Consider the following 19,454-nt stretch of genomic DNA (forward strand, 5'->3'; position numbering starts at 1 on the left):
TTTCCATCTTCTTCAGCACAAACATTGCTCTATAGACAATTTCTAGATCAGTGGTTCTCAACCTGTGGGTCGGGACCCCATTTGGGATCGAATGACCATTTCACAGGGGTTGCCAAACAACGCAGTCCGCCATTTTTTCCCCCCTTTTCCTTAGCTGTGCTACTCCCTTTTATTCTATTGGCTTTGGAAAGCCAATAGAATAGACTCTCTTGAATAGAGTCTAATTCTATTGGCTTTCAAAAGCCAATAGGAATTGTCCAGGCTGTCTCTCCCCTGCTGAGCCCGCCAAAAGTCCCATTTTGCAAACGGTGCTGCACCAGTTGAGTAGTCCTCGACTTACGACCGGTTGGGGGTCGCGGCATTAAAAAGGTTAAGAACCACTGTTCTAGATGTTTTGTCAGCAAACATGATGGTGCCATGGTCAGAGACTGGGACTAGGGAGCACATGGCATTTATTTATTTTCAATATGATAGTTCAGATGTTGGCATGGCTTGGATGCTTTCTGGTGGAGGAGGGAATGCCAGGGTTTCAATTCATAGCTTCCTATGCCAAACTCAATCACATCATAGTGTTAACGAAAATGATTGATGGTTGTTTTTCCTATCTGGCAGGTATGAGTGGGAACACTAATGGGAAGAGAGACGCAGCCACTAAATGCTGCCCTTCATTTGTCCTCCATTAGAACTAGAAGGACCGCATCATTCATTACTAAGCCAGAAGACAGATTGGCTACTGGGAAAGCAAACAATAGCAATTGGGGGGGGGGTGCTCCTCACAAACTGGAAGAATGCACTTTAAAGCCACTACAGTACCTTCAGGATCTTTTGAGTGAGAGCCCTCTAGATATTTTGGGCTTCAGTTCCCATCGACCCAGCCCACCCTGATCAGAGGAACAAGCTTATGGTTGCTGTACCTCAGTTGCCTAGATTGATTGCTCTAGTCTAGCAAACCTGCATGCAGTGCACATGGCCTTAAAAGATGAAATAAAAGGAAATCAAGCAATATCTGATATGGATAGGGGATCCCAAAATTCTTTTCCAAGAGCTACCAAGAATTTCTGGTAGAGGTGGTCCATGTATTCAGTCACTGAACTGTGGGTGTCAGGTAACTTCAGCCATGATCCTACCAGCCCATGCTAATCACTGAAGATTGTGAAGAAGAGTAGAGGACTTCTTTGTCCTATTAAGCAGCAAGATTGTTGTTTAGCATTAAGTTCTTTCTAAGATCTGGAGGTTTTCTATATCCATGATGATAATTGTTTGTTGTAGATTTACACCATGAAGCTATCAGCCCCTGATTGGTTACTTACTACCAAATTGCTCCTTATTCATCTCAAAGGGCTGCTGCCCAGACCCAAGAGGTGGCCCTATCCCTATCTTCTGAAGGATCCTTTCACATTCATATGTAACAGGAAGTCTCTGGTGGACGAATCCTCGTACTGTAATGCAGCATCCTTAACCCATCTCTAAACTGGCTAGCCATTTCATTGGACCTTAAGGTAGCCAGAGAAATATGATGATTAAGGTTATGAACTGTGACCAGGAAGACCCAGGTTCAAGCTTCCATTTGACCAAACAGCTGACAGAAAAACATAAGCGCTATCTGCTTCATGGGGTTGTTGTGGAGGGCAGAAACATCCAGAGCAATCAATTACTTTTATCAAAATGTTGCACCGTTGCAACATCATGATACAAATTTTGCCCCTTACGTGCCACATTGCCAGAAGAAGTGCACAAAGTTAGAGTGTGAGATGCAATGTCACCGCTCATGTTAGTAATTTTCACCCACCCAAACCCTGCTTCATCCCCCACCCTCCACTCAGATGCCTATGCTCATGGGATAAAATGAAGGATGCCCTCTACAAAGGCTGCCTTGGGCTCCTACAAAAAAGGCAAGATAAAAGTTGAAATAGTAAATAAATATGGAAACTATTGGGGAATTTCTGGGTGGAATTATAGAAGGGGGGCAGCCTCTCATCAACTGGTCTCTGAGGAAAATAAATACACTTCCATTGTAATCCCACTAATGTAAAAATTATGAATTCCATTAGGTGAATTCCAAGATTTCCCCATTCAGCCTTGCCCATTAGCTATAATGGTCATTGGCTTCCTTTCTACTTTCCCAGATTCAATTCTTGACATATCCTTTTCAAAAATGAAGTGGGCAGGAACTTTAAAACCGTGAAAGAACCCTGCTGCCAGATGGGGCAAGATGAACCCCTGCTGTTTGAAGATTGCTTACTTAATAGTTTCTCTCTGAAACCTTTACATCCGAGGCAACTATTTGTTCACATAAATCCTTGGGGGTGATGACAGGATCTAGGCAGTGGAAGGGATTCTGCTGGATATAAGTTGGCGGAGAAATAACTGAAAAGAGAGAAAGCGTTTCAAGAACGGTCAAAAATCCTTCTCGCAAATAATCATTGATATAATTATGTATAATATTCCAGGCAAAGAGAAAGTGAAATTAGGCAAGCCTATTACAGTAGGACAGTCATGATAGAAAGAAGTTAGTTGGAAATGCTGAATCCTTCCCCTCCCATTGGAACCAGAGGAAATAAATTGCAAGTTCCAAGTGACAAAGTGAGAACTGGGCAGCAAGGGAGTGGTAATGGATAATGTCACCATCAATAGCATTCTATTGCAGAAGGGTAAACAATCTTCCCAAAGACGGCAATGGAATGCAAAGTAGGGAGTCTATGTGATATAGAACCAGATCCCATTTTAAATTTATCCCCAACCACGAATCTCACTGGGTGACTTTGGTCCAGTCACACACTCTCAGCCCAGCTTACATCAAGGAGATCCCGATATGTTTTGAGCTCTTGCAGAGGAGTTCGGAGAGGGACTGGAAGAAAATATCGAGCAGGAAATTAAAAAAATTAAGCACATGTGAGCTTAGCCTGAGAAAACAGGAAAACAGGGGAAAGAAAGTCAAACTTCCTCTGGTTTGACTTTCTTTGATATAGGAAAATGCTGTCAAGACTTTCAAGATTCTGTTACAATAGCCTATATCAGTGGTGGCGAACCTATGGCAAGGGTACCAAAGGCAGCACTCACAGCCCTCTCTGTGGGCACGCGCACCATTGCCCCAGTCCTAGGCCTTCAGCTGGGTTTTATAAAACCTTTTTGCTTTAGGCCTCCACCATTCTGTGCAAAAGAAAAGAAGGTCCAATCAATCAGTCAATTTCAACTTCTTGCGGGGGAAAAAAAAAAGATCTTGCAAAGTTGGAATTGATTGATTGAACTTTTTAGACCCACCCAGTCTGCCGTTACCACCGCAACCATGCCCCCCCAATGGGCCACAGCCACCCAATGGGCCACATCCCACCAATGGGTCACACCCAGCCAATGGCCACACCCATCCGGCACCCGAAGATGCATAAATGGGTTTTGGGTTGCAGTTTGGGCACTCGGTCTCTAAAAGGTTCGCCATCACTGACCTATATCAAGAGAGTTGAATTCTGATATTTCTTTTTTTTTTTTTTTAAAAAAGTTTTTTATTTGTAATATAATTAAAACAAAAATGGACAAGCGTGACATTCCAGAATAAGTATGCCTAACAGTTTGTTTCTCGTGGTACAAAAACATAATACATCATTCTTAACCTCTGTATAAGTCTCATCCTTCTATATAATACAATTAAATATACAATTATATGTACAGTTATATATATATATTTCAATCCTATCATTAACTTGAGATCCGAGCAGTTCTTCTTAATTCATACCAATGGTAAAATTTGTCCCAGATTTTGAAGTATTTGAGTTCTGTCTTGTCCTTCATAATCATTGTAAGCCTGTCCATCTCAGCACATGAAAGGATTTTATACAGGATCTCTTCTTCTGTTGGGGTTCCTTTATTCCTCCAATTTTGAGCAAAAACCAGTCTGGAAGCCGTTAGAATGTGTAACATTAAATAAAGTACACCTTTGTTGTACTTTTGCGTGGTTATACCTAATAGGAAAAGTTCTGGTTTTGGCTCTACCGCTCATTCTAATATTTCTTCCAACCATTCTTTGATCCTATTCCAAAAATCACAAGCTCGCGTGCACTCCCACAACATATGATAGTATGTTCCAATTGTCAGATTACATTTCCAACATTTAGAGGAGACATTGGAACACATTTTAGCTAATCTTATGGGTGGGAGATGCCATCTACAGAACATTTTATAGAGGTTTTCTTTGTAAAAGCTGGCCAAAGTAAGCTTCTTGGAATTCTGATATTTCTTGTGTGTGTCTGTTTCCTAAGCTGGCCTACCTGAAAAGGCTGACAGCTCCTCAAGAAAAGGCAGGGAATAAATTGGACACCAAAAGTGGTCTGTTATTATAGAGCTTTGCTATATAAAATATTTAGTTTTAGTTACAGACAAGTCTTGCCAAGCTGCAAAAATGCTAATTACAGTTTCCTTTTTCACCTGCTCCCCACCTCTGCAGAAGAAAAGAAAACGATCCAAACTAGATTAACATTTTTCAGTTTTGCCAATCTCAGTGGCAAAAACATGATGCACTCTTCTGTTGATGTACAACTAAACCATAGATTAGCTTCATATTTTCATCTCTCTAAGGATGTAATAGACATTGCTACCTCACCACACTTGGCCATGTAGTTAAATTATCACACATACTCCAATAGCACAAATGTATACTTAGCTGCAGCCACAAAGATTTTTGCACTGTACTGACATGTCAGAATAATTCATTATCTAGAACTAGACATGAGCCCCTGCTGGATGAGGGCTCTTGCATGAAGAAGTTAATCTTATTTATCTCCATGCACAATCAGTAATCATACAAGTCACTACAACTGCTGTTTACGACTGCTAGGTGGGAAGACTTCATCACATTTCCAGAACATGAGGGAACCCATCATGTTGAGCTCATTCTCTTTTAAAGTACAGGAGTTGTTCTCTTAAAAAAAAATTAAAAATATATGTTTACCTGGCAGAGATAATTTGAGTCTCTATGAATGCAGCACAGCTCAGACAAAAATATCATTACCAGAAACAATGAATGTCTATGGAGATTCTCAGCCATCCAGATCACAGTTGTCCCAAAGGTGCTTTTTCAGGAGGCAATTGGACTTTCTTGAACAAGAAAGTCCAGTTACCTGCTGAAAAAGCACCTTTGGGACAATGCAGACAGAAATGTAGCTGCTTGTTTTAATAGTACAATAATACTATCAATAATACTGATGATCATAAAGTGGCTGCTGGACCTTGTACCTGACAGGCATCTGGTGGCCCCCTAGACCCACTGATGTAGTTAGATTTATCCTGCCCTCTCAAGGTGACTTATTGGGGATTTCCCTTCTTATTATCTCCACAGCAGCTATCTTATGACTGAGGGAGGTTGAGCGAGGCAGCACCCAAAGTCACCTGGTGAGTTTTTAGGGCTAAAGAAGGCTGGTTCAACACTATAAACCCTTTGCTGGCTCAGCTTCCAGCTGTACAGAAGCTGCTCATTGATCCTGAGGCTAATTGCCTGTGTGGCAACTATTTATTTATCTGCAGGGCTAGTAGGATGACTAAAAGCATCTCCTGCATTCACCAACCATACAGAACCAACCCATGTAGCACCACCAAGTCATTTCCTACAATCATAACAGCTTTATGGACTTTATTTAAAAAATTGCATAGAACGCATCCATTTTATAGCACAATTTTACAGCACGCTTCCTAAATGTTTAATATGCTAAAATGAGTTCTGGAAAATATTAATTGTTGGAATGGTGTGTTTGACTCCAGGGCGTTATGTGGATTCAAATCCCAGTTTGAATAGATTCGTGATTTATTCAGGCATCACACTAAAGAAGAACAGATCTGACTTTTGCCAAGCCTTAATGTGTGGTCCCAGCCGCTTTGCTATGAAAATCATCATTTATAACTTAATAATATACCTGAGTATTAGCTACTGTAGTTTATTCTACAGGCATAGTGGTTAATATTGTGGTTCAATGCAGGAGACAGGGAAGATGTGTGTGTGTGTGTGTGTGTGTGTTTGTGAACAATGTGTTTGCTCTATGCAATCCGTAGCATGACTAAGCCCAGGTATGGGTGAGTCAGGCAGGTTTACATTCCCATTTTTTTTTTCTATTAGAGATTTTTTTTCTCCCTTAATGAAATACTTTCCAAATATTTGCATGGAAAGACAACCAATGTGGTACAATGGCTAAAATCCTGCACTTAGAATTGGAGACCAATTTAGACCACTTTCAGTGAAAAAGCCAGAGAGTTGTTGGTGGAACCAGTTGGAGTAGTACTATGCATGAGGGGTCCTTGGTACTCTCTGAGCTTGCTTGTTTTCTTGCAGACATTTCATTATTCAAACTAGATAACATCATCAGTGCTAATAAGGAGTGCTGTTTGCTGTCAGTTTATATTCTGGTGGCTTGCCAGTGTTGGTGGGGATGGTCTTAGAGATTCTTTGATTGGGCTGGTTGCTGTTGGCTTCTTTGGCAGTTTGTTGATTGGGATACTGTTTTCTTGATTGTTGGTCTGATGTTAACCTTGAAGTTAATCTGTGCTGACCTGGGTGCTGATTGCTGGTGGAGAAGTGCTTGAGTCTTTTTGCCAGAAAGCAATCAAGCTCAGAGAGCACCAAGGACCCCTCATGTCAACCCTGAGCTACAAATATTCTCCTTTATCAGTACTATGTTTGCCACTTTGAGCAGATGGAGGATAGGCAAGATATGAACTGAAAAATAAATGTTTAAAGTATCAGCTGTTTTTGCACAATACCTTAAACTACAATTTAGCTTGCCTATTTGGGTGCAAAATTATGGATGACCATTAGATGGTGCAAGGTTGAGATTTATACAGTATCGCTGTCCGCTGGTATCTGCTGAGTGTCAGGTTTGCAGCAGACATCTAGTGAGTCTATCTTTGTGGTCTATTGTTGTATGAATCCAGCTACTGTACTCTGGTTTATAAATTATGGGTGTGGCTCACAGCTTTGGAATATTATCACTAGAATGTGCTGCATTTTAGATCCAAAGCCAAAAACCTGCTGGGGCTTCCTTGAAGAGTGCATGCTTGCAGTGAAATTCTCTGTCCAAGCCACAGTATTTGTAAAGTGAGAACAATTTAAAGGTGTCCCAATTTAAAACAGTTTAGCATTCCATGTAACAGTTCCATAAACAAGTCTTCTACCTCTACGAAAGAAAGAAAGAAAGAAAGAAAGAAAGAAAGAAAGAAAGAAAGAAAGAAAGAAAGAAAGAAAGAAAGAAAGAAAGAAAGACCCTGTGAGGATGTGAGCTTGCAAGTTTACAGACACCCACCTCGCTCTCCCCAGACGAGAGTTTCCTATGGAGGCTGGGCATTTTCCACAGCCCCACCTAGCATTCTTTAACAGCTGCTGGAAATTGTTAGCACAATAGGAAATAGCTGATAGGAGGGTGTTGTTTGGAAGCTGTAACTTGTTTTTCTCTTTCTCTGATTTTTATTAGCCTAGAAAGTCCCAAACTCAGGAAAAAGAGGTGCTTGTTTTGGCAGTGAATCATGAGTCATGTGTGCAGAGGGATGCACATTTTGAACTACTGGCATGGGAGGCTGATTGCTGCAGATCACCCACATATCAGTGGTATGTGTACATAACAGAAGTTTCAAGGTTTAATGCTAGGGAATTTGGTATATCCTTGGTATTCTGAATAGTTTTCTCTCCAAAGATTATTTCTTCAGATTTGTTTTTAATTTGAGCAAGTTCATTGGAGTTCCTAAACTATATTAAAGAACTTCTATAAATATAGAAGTTAAATTAAGATTTGTAATGCTCTGGGACAGTATGACATACAACATATTCTAATTCTGGTTTGAAAATCCAATACCTCTTGCAAATTTTCTTCTGCAATAAATTTACAAGCCTACCTTACTAAACTGAAACAGAACTTTAAGCAAGTACTTGGGGCCAGTGGAATACAATAAGGCTAGTGCCTTCTGGAACAAGTGGATTGTTATGTTTTGACATTATCTCATACATTATGTCTTTGCAGCATGTTAGGTATACAAACTCAGTTGAGCCTGTTTTTCTGACGTGCTGGTTTTATATTTGAGGGGTGTTTTATGAAGAATACTGAACAATCTATCCCTTCCCTAGCTATAGTCATTACTGATGCAATGTAGCAAAAGCTTTGCATGGCCTTGGAACAGTTCAAACAGGCACATGTCCATTCAGAAGTGCTAACATGCAGCAAAAAAGAAGAGCCTTTAGCCTTGCTTGTAGATCTTCTCTGAAGCAGAGACTTTGGGCTATGTCAAAGTCCTACTTATAGACCTAGCAATTTTGTCTGCTGGTGTGATTGCAGTGGGGGAAACGAGCATGAACATAGGAAGCATTCTTAAAACATTCTGGGATAAAAGCGAAATATTTCCATCAGTGTCCCGTTCTGAGTGTAAGAACCATAATTTGAGAGTTCCACAACAAAGCACCCAATTTATTCTCTCTCTCTTAAACATGTCCAATTAACTCGTGGTATTATCTGAGGCATTGATTGGTACTGTAGTTGTTTTGTAATAAAAATCTGTCAGTGCATAGTGAGGAATTATTTTATTGTTATGGTGAGTTTAATATTAGAGTAATCGCATCATTATTATCTGGAATTTATGCAAAGAACAACAGAGATTTCAAGAAGCCACTTCAGTGCCTCAAATTTCCTGGCCAGCATGCCATTGATAAAAAAAAAGTCCACACACACTGGGAATTTCCCAAGGCTGGGAAATGGTTACTTAAATGAAAAATCCAATGTATGCTATTTTGACTCTTTTCAGATCTACTGAACATCAGGGCTCTCTGATCATGGATATGTTTACATATTTGCAAGCCACAGAGAAGATGAGCATTGAGAATTATCAGGCAATTAGTGCTTGTCTACTGGCTTGTGACCAAGAACCTCATCTTACATTCTTACGTCCATATCTTGCCTCATTGGTGGGCTTCTTCTTTTTTTCTGACGCTGTGCTTGCCATGGATAAATACCTCCATTCCTTTTCAACTTCTAATGCTGGAGTGCTGGCAGCTTATAATGCCACTACACTAATTAAGACAAGAGGCCAGAGCTGGGAGGTGGAACCAACCATAAATCTCCTCCTTTGTGAACATATGTTCTATGTTCTTTTAGCACAAGCCAATGATGCATAGTCATTTTTGAAAATGCATTCTTGAAATGGATTTCCTCATCAATACACAAAACTACCAGAGAAAGGATGTATAAAGTACTTGAAAGTTTACTATGTGAGCCGTGAACACTACATGAGCAAACTATTTGCAAGTTCACTAATGTGACCAGTGAGGATGCTCCATCATGCATGAATATGAGGTCTGCGCCTTTCTGTACAAAATATCTGGCCATTGATCCTTCAGTGTTAGGAAGATGCTCTGATTCAGTTACTTTCTTTGAATATCAAAAGATCATATGAACCGATGCTGCATTGCTCCATACAGGCTGGTTTATACTGAACATGGAATCTATATCCCTTCCCACTCATCTCTTTCTCTCCTCCAAGCAAGTTTCTTATATTTTGTGCCTGTGAAGAGTAGTTGGAAAGTGCAAAAGCAAAGCCTGGCAAAATCTCAGAAATTAAGTAGAATTTCCAAAGATTCAGATTTGGGACTTTAAAACTTTCCACCTCCTCTTATAAACAAACACAAATCCCTAAATTTTTCAAGCACGATACTTCATATTTGATAGAGACAAACTTAATTTTTAGTATATATATTAACCATGCAGGAATTTCTGGTTGCTAGTTCATGGTCGCCCAGGAACTAGATGTTAATTCAGTTACATAATATTGCTGATTATCTCAGGTTATTCTGAGGTCTCTCTTGTCTGCAGCAGGGAATTTTCTATGCCAAACCCTTCCAAACAGCAGTGGTAAGAAACCTGTGGTTGTCCTCTATAACCCTTCCCTAATCTGATGGCTCCCAACTATGTTGGAATTACGTCTTCCAGATTACAGAAGGCTGGGTTAAAGGAATTCAAGAACTATTAGATGAGGCTGAGCTGAGCTATTGCTGACTCCACAGTCTACGGTATTTCAGGAAGAATGGACAAGCTCTTGGGAAGGATGTGGTTCCAGCTGCTTCTGTTCTCCCTGCTTTTTATCTTAGGCCAAGGAAAGAAAAGTAAGTTTAAAAAGTACATTCTTGATTTCACTTTCTTTTACTTCCCAAACATTCCTAAAATATCCCTTTGTTTTCAAATAAGACGGTTTATATATACCATTGGTTCCTAGGCTAAGGCTAACTACCTCCAAGGAGATAATTTGGCCCTTTCCTGGGGATAATGGAGCAATTTGTAATTGCTTGTTTGGGAGTCAAGGATTAAGTTTGGGATTGTTGCTGCTGAGACACTTGTGTAACACAAGAGTCTTTTTTTGTGACATTATTTTAGACCAGGAATAAGTCAAACCCCTTAAGAACCAGTGAATTGCTTTGCCATTTTTTGGTTGTATCTAGCACACTGCCAAAACGGTGAGAATCTAATCATGTGGATATTGCAAGCCCAACTAACATCCATCGTAACTTGATCCTTCCAGAATAGTTTAATAAGCCTTTTTTACTATTGCATACAGTTCTGATATACTGTATTTTTCTTGAGATCAGTAACTGAAATACTGAACCAACTGAACTTTACAGATCATAATAATTCCTGAATGCTATTTCTGTTGCCATTAAATTGTTCTTGCAATTAAGTCTTGAGAAGAGATATATAGAACATTGGTGGCAAACCTATGGCACGGGTGCCAGAGGCGGCACTCAGAGCCCTCTCTGTGGGCACACATGCTGTCGCCCCAGTCCTAGGCCATCAGCTGGGTTTTATAAAACCTTTTTGCTTTAGGCCTCCGCCGCCGTGTAAAAAAAAAAGGTCCACTCAATCAGTCAATTTCAACTTCTCGCAGGAAAAAAAAATCTTGCAAAGTTGGAATTGATTGATTGAACTTTTTAGTCCCACCCAGTTTGCCATTACCACCTAGCCATGCCCACCCAATGGGCCACACCCATCCGGCACCCGACGATGCATAACTGGGTTTTGGGTTGCAGTTTGGGCACTGGTCTCTAAAAGGTTTGCCATCACTGATATAGAACAAAATAAACAACTTCCTTTTCAATATATTCCTTTAAAGTCTGTTAGAGCATTTGCAATGAAGCAATGCTCTCTTAATGTGCAGAAGCTAGAAGTAAATTAATGTAATAATGAATGCATTGTGACCCTTCCCAATCCAGGCCATTTGCAGTTTGGAAGCATGCCTCTGCAGGCATGATAAAATCAGTGGCACTCCTAAATGGGAATTATATACTCTCAAAATTAAATAAGAATTAAAGGATTAGCATTTAAGATTAAATGTAAAAATGCAAAAATGGCTAAAGCCTCATATCCAATTGTATGAAAGATCAGTGTAGGCACCATGAAATTCTATGAATTTTACACCTGGAAATTCAACTATGATCATAATCATAATTGTCATCATTATCATTTGCACTAATACACAATTTTATGTGATTATACTCCCTTTCTGAAAAAAATGAGAGCTCCTGGGAACAATATCAAATTTTGGTTAAAAAAAAAAAAACATTGACACTGCAAGTTTGAAAGGGAATGATGGTATGACCACATTTTAGAACTTTGCCTGTTTCTAGACCATTTCGTTCTAATCTATTTGTTTGTTTGTTTGTTCTCTAGTTAACCGCTGTATGGCTTCTAGGGCAAAAAGCTGCACTGAATGCATCCGAGTGAGCAGCAACTGTACTTTTTGCACAGATGAGGTAAAAGCTTTTCACAGGTATTGAGTATAGGACGACGTGAATTAGGACACTGAAATTTGGCTCTGATCCCTGTCCATTCAACATTTGATATTGATCTATTTATTTTATTAGTTATTCCCTCCACCTTCAGTCTGACAATATGGACTTCTTGCATTGTTTCTCCATTTTAAGAACCAATGAAACCCATTAAAAACAAAAGAACAAATTAACAAAAATAAACCCACAGATGCTTTTATAGTGATTTGATTGCCTCACTAGTACGCCTCAGAAACACTGAGAGGGAGGGCTATAGACTGTAAAGTATTCCCAGCCTCACTGAAGTTTCCTCCAAGAGGTCTACATGGTTAATAACAAAAATAATTTTATTTTCTACGGGCATGCCTTCTTTGAAATTTGTGTCCTATTGGAGCAAACAACAACAACAACAGTTCAAATAAATTGTATTTGGAGGCTGAGAACTCAATCGGGTGTTGGAGAGATTGCCTGGTTACCTACTGTAGTGGCCACAATAACAGCCACTTTGTGATAATACCTACAACATAACATCTTCACAAGGCCAAATTCAGTAGGAGTGAGGTAGAATTTTTCAGCGAGCCACTAATTCTAACCTTAACCTAATATTAAGGCAGAAGGTGAGTCCCTAAAGACAATTTGATTTTGAGCCTATTTTCTTAGCATACTTTACTATCTAATTATTTTCATCCCAGAACTTCAAAAATACCCGCTGTGATTTGGAAGATAATCTAAGGAGCTATGGCTGCCAAAACAACATAAAACTGAAGTCTGGAGAGTTATTAAAGACAAGGGTGAGTAGAGGTACAGTGAAAGAATGCTGGAGATGAACATAAGAAAATTAATATATACCTGAATAATCCTCCAGAATAGCCCAATGCAAAATTTGTCAGAAAAAAATTAACTTAAGTAGCTATTCTCAATGAAGTAATTTCTAATTAGTTAGAATGTTTTATTCATTTATTGCAACCATTTACAGGTGGTCCTTCACTTACAACCACAGTTGAGCCCAAAATTTCTGTTGCTAAGCAAGGCAATATTTAAATAGGTTTTGCTCCATTGTTGTTAAGCAAATCACTACAGTTATTAAGTGAAACATGTAATTACTAAGCAAATCTGATTTCTCCCATTGACTTTACTTGTTGGAAGCCTGCTGGGAAGGTTACAAATTGTGATCACATGGCACTCAGGACAGTGAAACTGTCATAAGTACATGCCAGTTGACAAACACCCAAATTTTGATCATGTGACCATGGGAATACTGCAACGGACATAAGTGTGAAAACCAGTCATAAGTCATTTTTTTCAGTGGCATTGTAACATTGAACGGTCACTAAACAAACGGTCACTAAACTAAACGGTCACTAAACAAACGGTCACTAAGTTGAGGACTACCTGTATACTCATAGGGGATACTGTAATATTATCTTTGGAATCAGTACATTTAACCAATCTGCTGTGATAGTCTTCTCTAAATCTTTTCAGGATCCCCCATTATGTATTACTGATATCTTCCCTGGCAGGATTTCCAAATTGATACAACTTTGAAGAAAGCACAAGTATCTCCCCAGCACATATCACTCAAACTGCGACCGGGTGATGAAGTAAACATTGTCATGAAGGTGTTTGAGCCCGATGAATTTCCTGTGGACCTCTACATTCTTATGGATTTTTCACATTCCATGTCTGATGACTTGGACAACCTGAAAGAAATGGGTCAGAACCTTGGTGAGAAATTAAACCATCTCATTTTGAAAGCAGACTGAGACGTTTGTCGGTTAATTCTCTGCGATTTTTCAAGGAAGTTGGCAAAGGAGGGAAACAAAATCTAAGACTAGCAAGTGGATTATATATGTGGCAGTTAAAAGCTGGCTTTTTTTCTTGCAAACTTGGTCTATTCCAGCTTCAGCATGGAATGTGGGACTAAGACAGGGGTTCTCAACCTTTTTAATGCCGCGACCCCCAACCGGTCGTAAGTCGAGGACTACTCAACTGGTGCAGCACCATTTGCAGAATGGGACTTTTGGCGGGCTCAGCAGGGCAGAGACAGCCTGGACAATTCCTATTGACTTTTGAAAGCCAATAGAATTAGACTCTATTCAAGGGAGTCTATTCTATTGGCTTTCCAAAGCCAATAGAATAAAAGGGAGTAGCACAGCTAAGGAAAAGGGGGGAAAAATGGCGGACTGCGTTGTTTGGCGACCCCGTGAAATGGTCGTTCGACCCCAAATGGGGTCCCGACCCACAGGTTGAGAACCACTGGACTAAGAGATCTATTCCCATTTTAACAGCTTCACTTGATTCTCCTCAGTTGTTTCTCATCATGGTGGTCCTCACATTCTATGCCTAGGTTAATGGCTGCTAGGCAACAATAGAAGATGGGCCAGTGCTGGAAGGGGGAGTTAAATGCATCATCAGTTTAAAGTCTTTGCGTTCCTACAAGAGATCCAAGTGCACTCCTTCCTGTATTCCATTGACCATTATCTGGCATCAATTTAGCTTTGAACTTTAGTTGACCACATTCTTGTGTATAGGCTTGGATAAATCTTCTATGCTGCAATCTTACAAATAGTCCTGATTCTTTGCCTGTGACAGCAACCAAGCTAATTTGAAACAGTATGCAAGGTTAAAGCTAATTAGTATTTGGATGGGTAATCACCAGGAAATAATGTAGCTACCATGGAAACTAATAAAACATCCAAAAAGAACGCTATAAGAGTGCTTCTATATTGTTGCCAAATAACTACATGGGCTTCCATGGTTATTAACAGTCAAGCTCATCTCAAAGGGATATTTCTGTTCCTATGCGCGCGCGCACACACACCACACACACACACACACTCAAGGTAAATCTCCTCCCCCTGTCTCTTCCCTCCCTGATACAGTTGACAATGTGAGAAAGAGCCTGTGCCCTAGAGGTTAATACAGCTGCCTAAAATGCACACAGCCCAGGTTTGAATCTCAGAAGGGTATGTCTGAAGCTCAAAAAGCAAAAACCATGTTTTTGCTTTTGTTTATGTTGTATCAGCAAAGTACAAAAAGCACAAAAATGGCATTTACTCCTGATGTAGAGGACTTAAATTAAGATAAAGCAGAGTGGGGGCTGAGAGGGGGAAGAAAACCATACGAGGAAGAAATAGAGAGATTAAAGTGAATAAATAGTTTATACATAGATTTAACTTTTGATGGGTTAAGGATAAATGTATTAAGCCCAATGTTTTAAAGGAATAGGGAACTTTAAAACATAAAGCCTCTTCACAGTTGTTTTCTATGATTTAAAATGAGTGCATTTAGCATATCCTATGATAATTAGGATATAAAGCTATAGAGAGAGAGAGAGATTCAAACTTACCTGGGTAACCTATAATTAAATTCACAAAGAATGGTGAAAACTTAATAATTCATCTTCTAACCAAGGATCTAAGAATGATTAAGGTAGCATCTGAGGATGTGGGCTGTTCCAAGCAGTGTATTTTATTTTTGTAAAATTAAAATGTTCAAGTCTGATAAATTCAAAATTTCCAAATATTGAGAGGAACCTTTAGGTGTTGTTCCAAGAGCTCAAATCACAATTACATTACTGTAGCAACAAATTTCTTTCTCCATATGCATTAACTTCTATCTACAAGTTCTAGTATTTTGCAATATTGCCTTGTCTCAATCCTAACATTACCTGGTGGTATAGCAGTATCAATGAGCGAGACTTTCTTACTCTTATTATTATTTTGGTGTCTTCAAGTCATTGACTGCCTAGGCTAGTCCCTTCAGTTTTCTTGGCAATATTTTTTTTAATTAGTTTGCTATGGCTTGCTTCCTAGGACTGAAGAGAGTTATCAATTAGAACGGATGGTTTCTGTTGTGTCCTGAGCCTGCAAGAGCTGAAAGCAGGCTCAGAATTGTTGCAAATGATCGCGGGCAAACCAAAAGCTGCCCGGGACCAGAAAGGGTGACGCCAGCCTTGTGCACTTGCGCAAGGCGTGAAATGGTCAATTCCTAGTGGTTCACACTGTCTGGGTTTCATGCCCTATAAAAGGCCTGCATGCCTTTTGCTGCTTGCTTGGTTGTAGGAGAAGAGTAATAAAGAGCTTGTTGTTTTCACCATGTGTCTTCGTCAATTGCCAACGAACTGAAAACACAATAATTTCCCTGTTTCTAGCCTGGTGCCTTAACTACTATACCAGACTGGCTCTTATTACCATAATACTAATAAATAATTTAAAAAAACAAGAATATATATTCAAATTGCCTTAAGGTTCCTTTGTAATACATTGGTGTTTTCTCTACATGGTCATAAACATCTCCCAGGTTTGCTGTAAATTTTAATTGGTTCCTGGAGTGAATGATTTCACTTCGTCTAACTCTACATAATATTTATGGTAACTGAACTCCATCATGGGATTATAAAATTTAATCTAAAGTTCCCAAATATTTTCCTCCTTTCTTCCTTTCTTTCTTCTATCCCGCCAGCAAATTTCTTGAGGGAGCTGACGGATGACTATACTATTGGTTTTGGAAAATTTGTGGACAAAGTTACAGCACCACAGACAGACATGAGGCCCACAAAGTGAGTAGTAGCGATGGATCCATTGGAAATGAACTAATCAGGATCCATTGAATTTTTTTTTTTTTGAAAAAATTAAGGCTTTTATCTAATCTGTGATCATCTAGTCCCATGTTTCTTCCTCAGACAGTGCTTTCTTACTTTCTTGCAATATTCTTCGTATACCCAAATCTTGTAGATATCAATTAACACACTGTTGATAGATCTGCTCTCACTCAGAATCCCTTCGTTTTTAATTCTGCCATCAATTCGTCAGTTGAGTCCATTTCGTTCTATGGATTTAGGATCACTTTGATTAATCCCTCAACAAAACTTCTCTTTAATATCCTTTTTAAGAAGCCTATAAAAGTCTCAGTGAATATAGCTTCATTAAAGCTAGATTAGCCATTTTGGATCTAATTCTCACTAACAGAGATGAAATGATAGAAGGTGTTGAAGCCACAGGAACCTTGGGAGGAAGTGATCATGCAATATTGGAATTCAACATTATGGAAGCACAAGCAATAGAACACAGTCAAACTAGAGTCTTGGACTTGAAGAGAGCTAATTTCAATAAACTTAGAGCTTGTGAAGGATTTCATGGATGAGAATCCTCAAGGGGAATACAACGCAAGAAGCTTGGGAAATTTTGACAAGTGAGATTATAAAAGTCCAGTCTAACACAATACCAATGAAGAAGAAAAATAACAGCTCTCAAAAGAAATTAGCATGGCTGTATAAAGAATTCTCTGATAAATTGAAAGACAACAAGGACAAGTATAAAAAGGGGAAAGAGGGGAACATAACTAAGGCAGAATATTAGCAAATAGCCCGAGCCTGCAAAGATGAAGTGAGGAAAGCTAAGGCTCAAAATGAACTAAGGCTTGCGACCAAAGTCAAAAATAACAAAAAAAGCTTCTTTCAACATATAAAAAATAAGGAGAAAGTGAAGGAAATTATTGGTTCATTAGTGGGGGAAAGTGACAAGAAGATGACAAGCAACAGAGAGAAAGCAGAACTATTTAACTCATTTTTTGCATCTGTCTTTACACAAAGGGAAAAAACAGACCAACCTACCAAAAATAGTGCCATAAAAAACAGAATAGAAACACAAGTTAAGATAGGCAAGAAAACAGTAAGTGAGCACCTGTCCAGCCTAGACGAGTTCAAATTGCCAGGACCAGATGGATTACACCCCAGGGTTCTCAAGGAACTGGCAGATGTGATCTCAGAACCATTGAACTATATTTTTCAAAGATCCTGGAGCACTGGGGAACTACCGGAGGACTGGAAAAGAGCTGATGTAGTTCCCATCTTCAAAAAAGGAAAAAAAATGGACCCAGGAAATTACAGACCTATCAGCCTGACCTCAATACCTGGAAAGATTCTGGAAAAGATAATCAAACAATGAATCAGCAAACACCTAGAAGCATATAAAGTCATTACTAAAAGCCAACATGGGTTTGTCAAAAACAGATCATGCCAGACAAATCTTACTGCATTCTTTGACTAAGTGACAAAATTAGTGGATCAGAGGAATGCTGTGGATATAATTTACTTGGACTTCAGTAAGGCATTTGACAAAGTAGATCACAACCTACTACTTGATAAGATAGAAAAATGTGGGTTAGACAGCATCGCCATTAGATGGATCCGTAGCTGGCTGACCGGCTGTACTCAGCATGTGGTCCTCAGTGGAACCGCATCTATATGGAAGGAAGTGTGTAGTGGGGTACCCCAAGGCTCTGTTCTGGGCCCAGTCCTCTTCAACATCTTCATCAACGATTTGGACAAGGGGATAGATGGGGAAATCATCAAATTTGCAGATGACACCAAGCTGGCAGGAATAGCCAACACTCCAGAAGACAGGCTTAGGATACAGGAGGATCTGGACAGACTTGAACACTGGGCGCTATCTAACAAAATGAAATTCAATGGTGAAAAAGTAAGGTTCTACATTTAGGCAAGAAAAACCAAATGTACAGGTATAGTATAGGGGGTACCTTGCTCAATAGTAGTAACTGTGAGAGGGACCTCGAAGTCCTAGTGGACAATCACTTAAATATGAGCCAGCAGTGTGCTGCAGCTGCCAAAAAGGCCAACACAGTGCTGGGCTGCATTAACAGAGGAATAGATTCAAGATCACGTGAAGTATTAATACCACTCTACAATGCCTTGGTAAGGCCACACTTGGAATACTGCATCCAGTTTTGGTCACTACGATGTAAAAAAAGATGTTGAGACTCTAGAAAGAGTACAGAGAAAAGCAACAAAGATGATTAGGGGACTGGAGGCTAAAGCATATAAGGAACAGCTGCTGGAATTGGGTATGTCTAGTTTAATTAAGAGAAGGACGAGGGGGGACATGATAGCAGTATTCCAATATCTCAGGGGCTGCCATAAAGAAGAGGGAGTCAAGCTATTTTCCAAGGAGCCTGAAGGCAGGACGAGAAGCAACGGATGGAAACTCATCAAGGAGAGAAGCAACCTAGAACTAAGGAGAAACTTCCTGACAGTTAGAACAATTAACCTGCCTCCAGAAGCGGTGAATGCTCCAATACTGGAAGTTTTTAAGAAGAGACTGGACAGCCATTTGTCTGAAATGGTATAGGGTTTCCTGCCTGAGCAGGGGGTTGGACTAGATGACCTCCAAGGTCCCTTTCAACATTATTATTATTATTAGTAGTAGTAGTAGTAGTAGTAGTATCATCATCATCATCATCCCACAAAGGGGCATATAACAGTGTTTTAATGGCCCAAGCAAGTCTGATAACTGCTTGATGACTCATCCATTTGTAGGAAGGGACACTTGTTTGGGGTAGTTGTTTTTTTCATCACTTTGAGGTGAAACTGAAGAAAATACACAGAGAACCAAGTTTGCTCTTTTAAAGAAATCCTGTGTTATTGTATGGAATTTTCTAGCAATTGGAAAAGGAACAGGGATGTTAAGGTTAAGAACTCTTCATTTTAGCCTCTGTGTGCATGGGTGTATTTGTGTTATTTTATAACCTTATAATATAAAAATGTATTATCATGTGTTAGCAAGCAAAAATAACAGGAACAAATGGCACCATTCTGAGAAACTGAATTGGTGCTCCAATGTCTCATTACTCAGAAGTAGGATACATACATAAGCAGTAG

The 19,454-nt window shown here is 39.5% G+C and overlaps 1 protein-coding gene across 8 annotated transcripts in view; it reads left to right on the plus strand.

Annotated features, from left to right (window-relative positions):
* The window catches only part of ITGB4 (integrin subunit beta 4), a 100,287-nt gene that overhangs the window by 21,866 nt on the left and 58,967 nt on the right, over positions 1-19,454 (plus strand). For 6 of the 8 annotated variants that reach the window (XM_039327910.1, XM_039327913.1, XM_039327909.1 and 3 more), the window contains exons 2-6: positions 9,948-10,120; positions 11,679-11,761; positions 12,469-12,567; positions 13,297-13,501; positions 16,241-16,337. In XM_039327910.1, the coding sequence (XP_039183844.1) occupies positions 10,042-10,120; positions 11,679-11,761; positions 12,469-12,567; positions 13,297-13,501; positions 16,241-16,337 (563 nt within the window). In that variant the 5' untranslated portion in view covers positions 9,948-10,041. Of the gene's footprint in view, positions 1-5,360; positions 5,383-7,448; positions 7,583-9,947; positions 10,121-11,678; positions 11,762-12,468; positions 12,568-13,296; positions 13,502-16,240; positions 16,338-19,454 lie in introns of those variants that run through there. The other 2 variants (XM_039327912.1, XM_039327914.1) reach the window with 2 other exon arrangements.

This window comes from Crotalus tigris, unplaced genomic scaffold (assembly GCF_016545835.1).
Source record: "Crotalus tigris isolate CLP2741 ecotype Arizona unplaced genomic scaffold, ASM1654583v1 scf7180000024370.6872682, whole genome shotgun sequence".
NCBI lineage: Eukaryota > Metazoa > Chordata > Lepidosauria > Squamata > Viperidae > Crotalus > Crotalus tigris.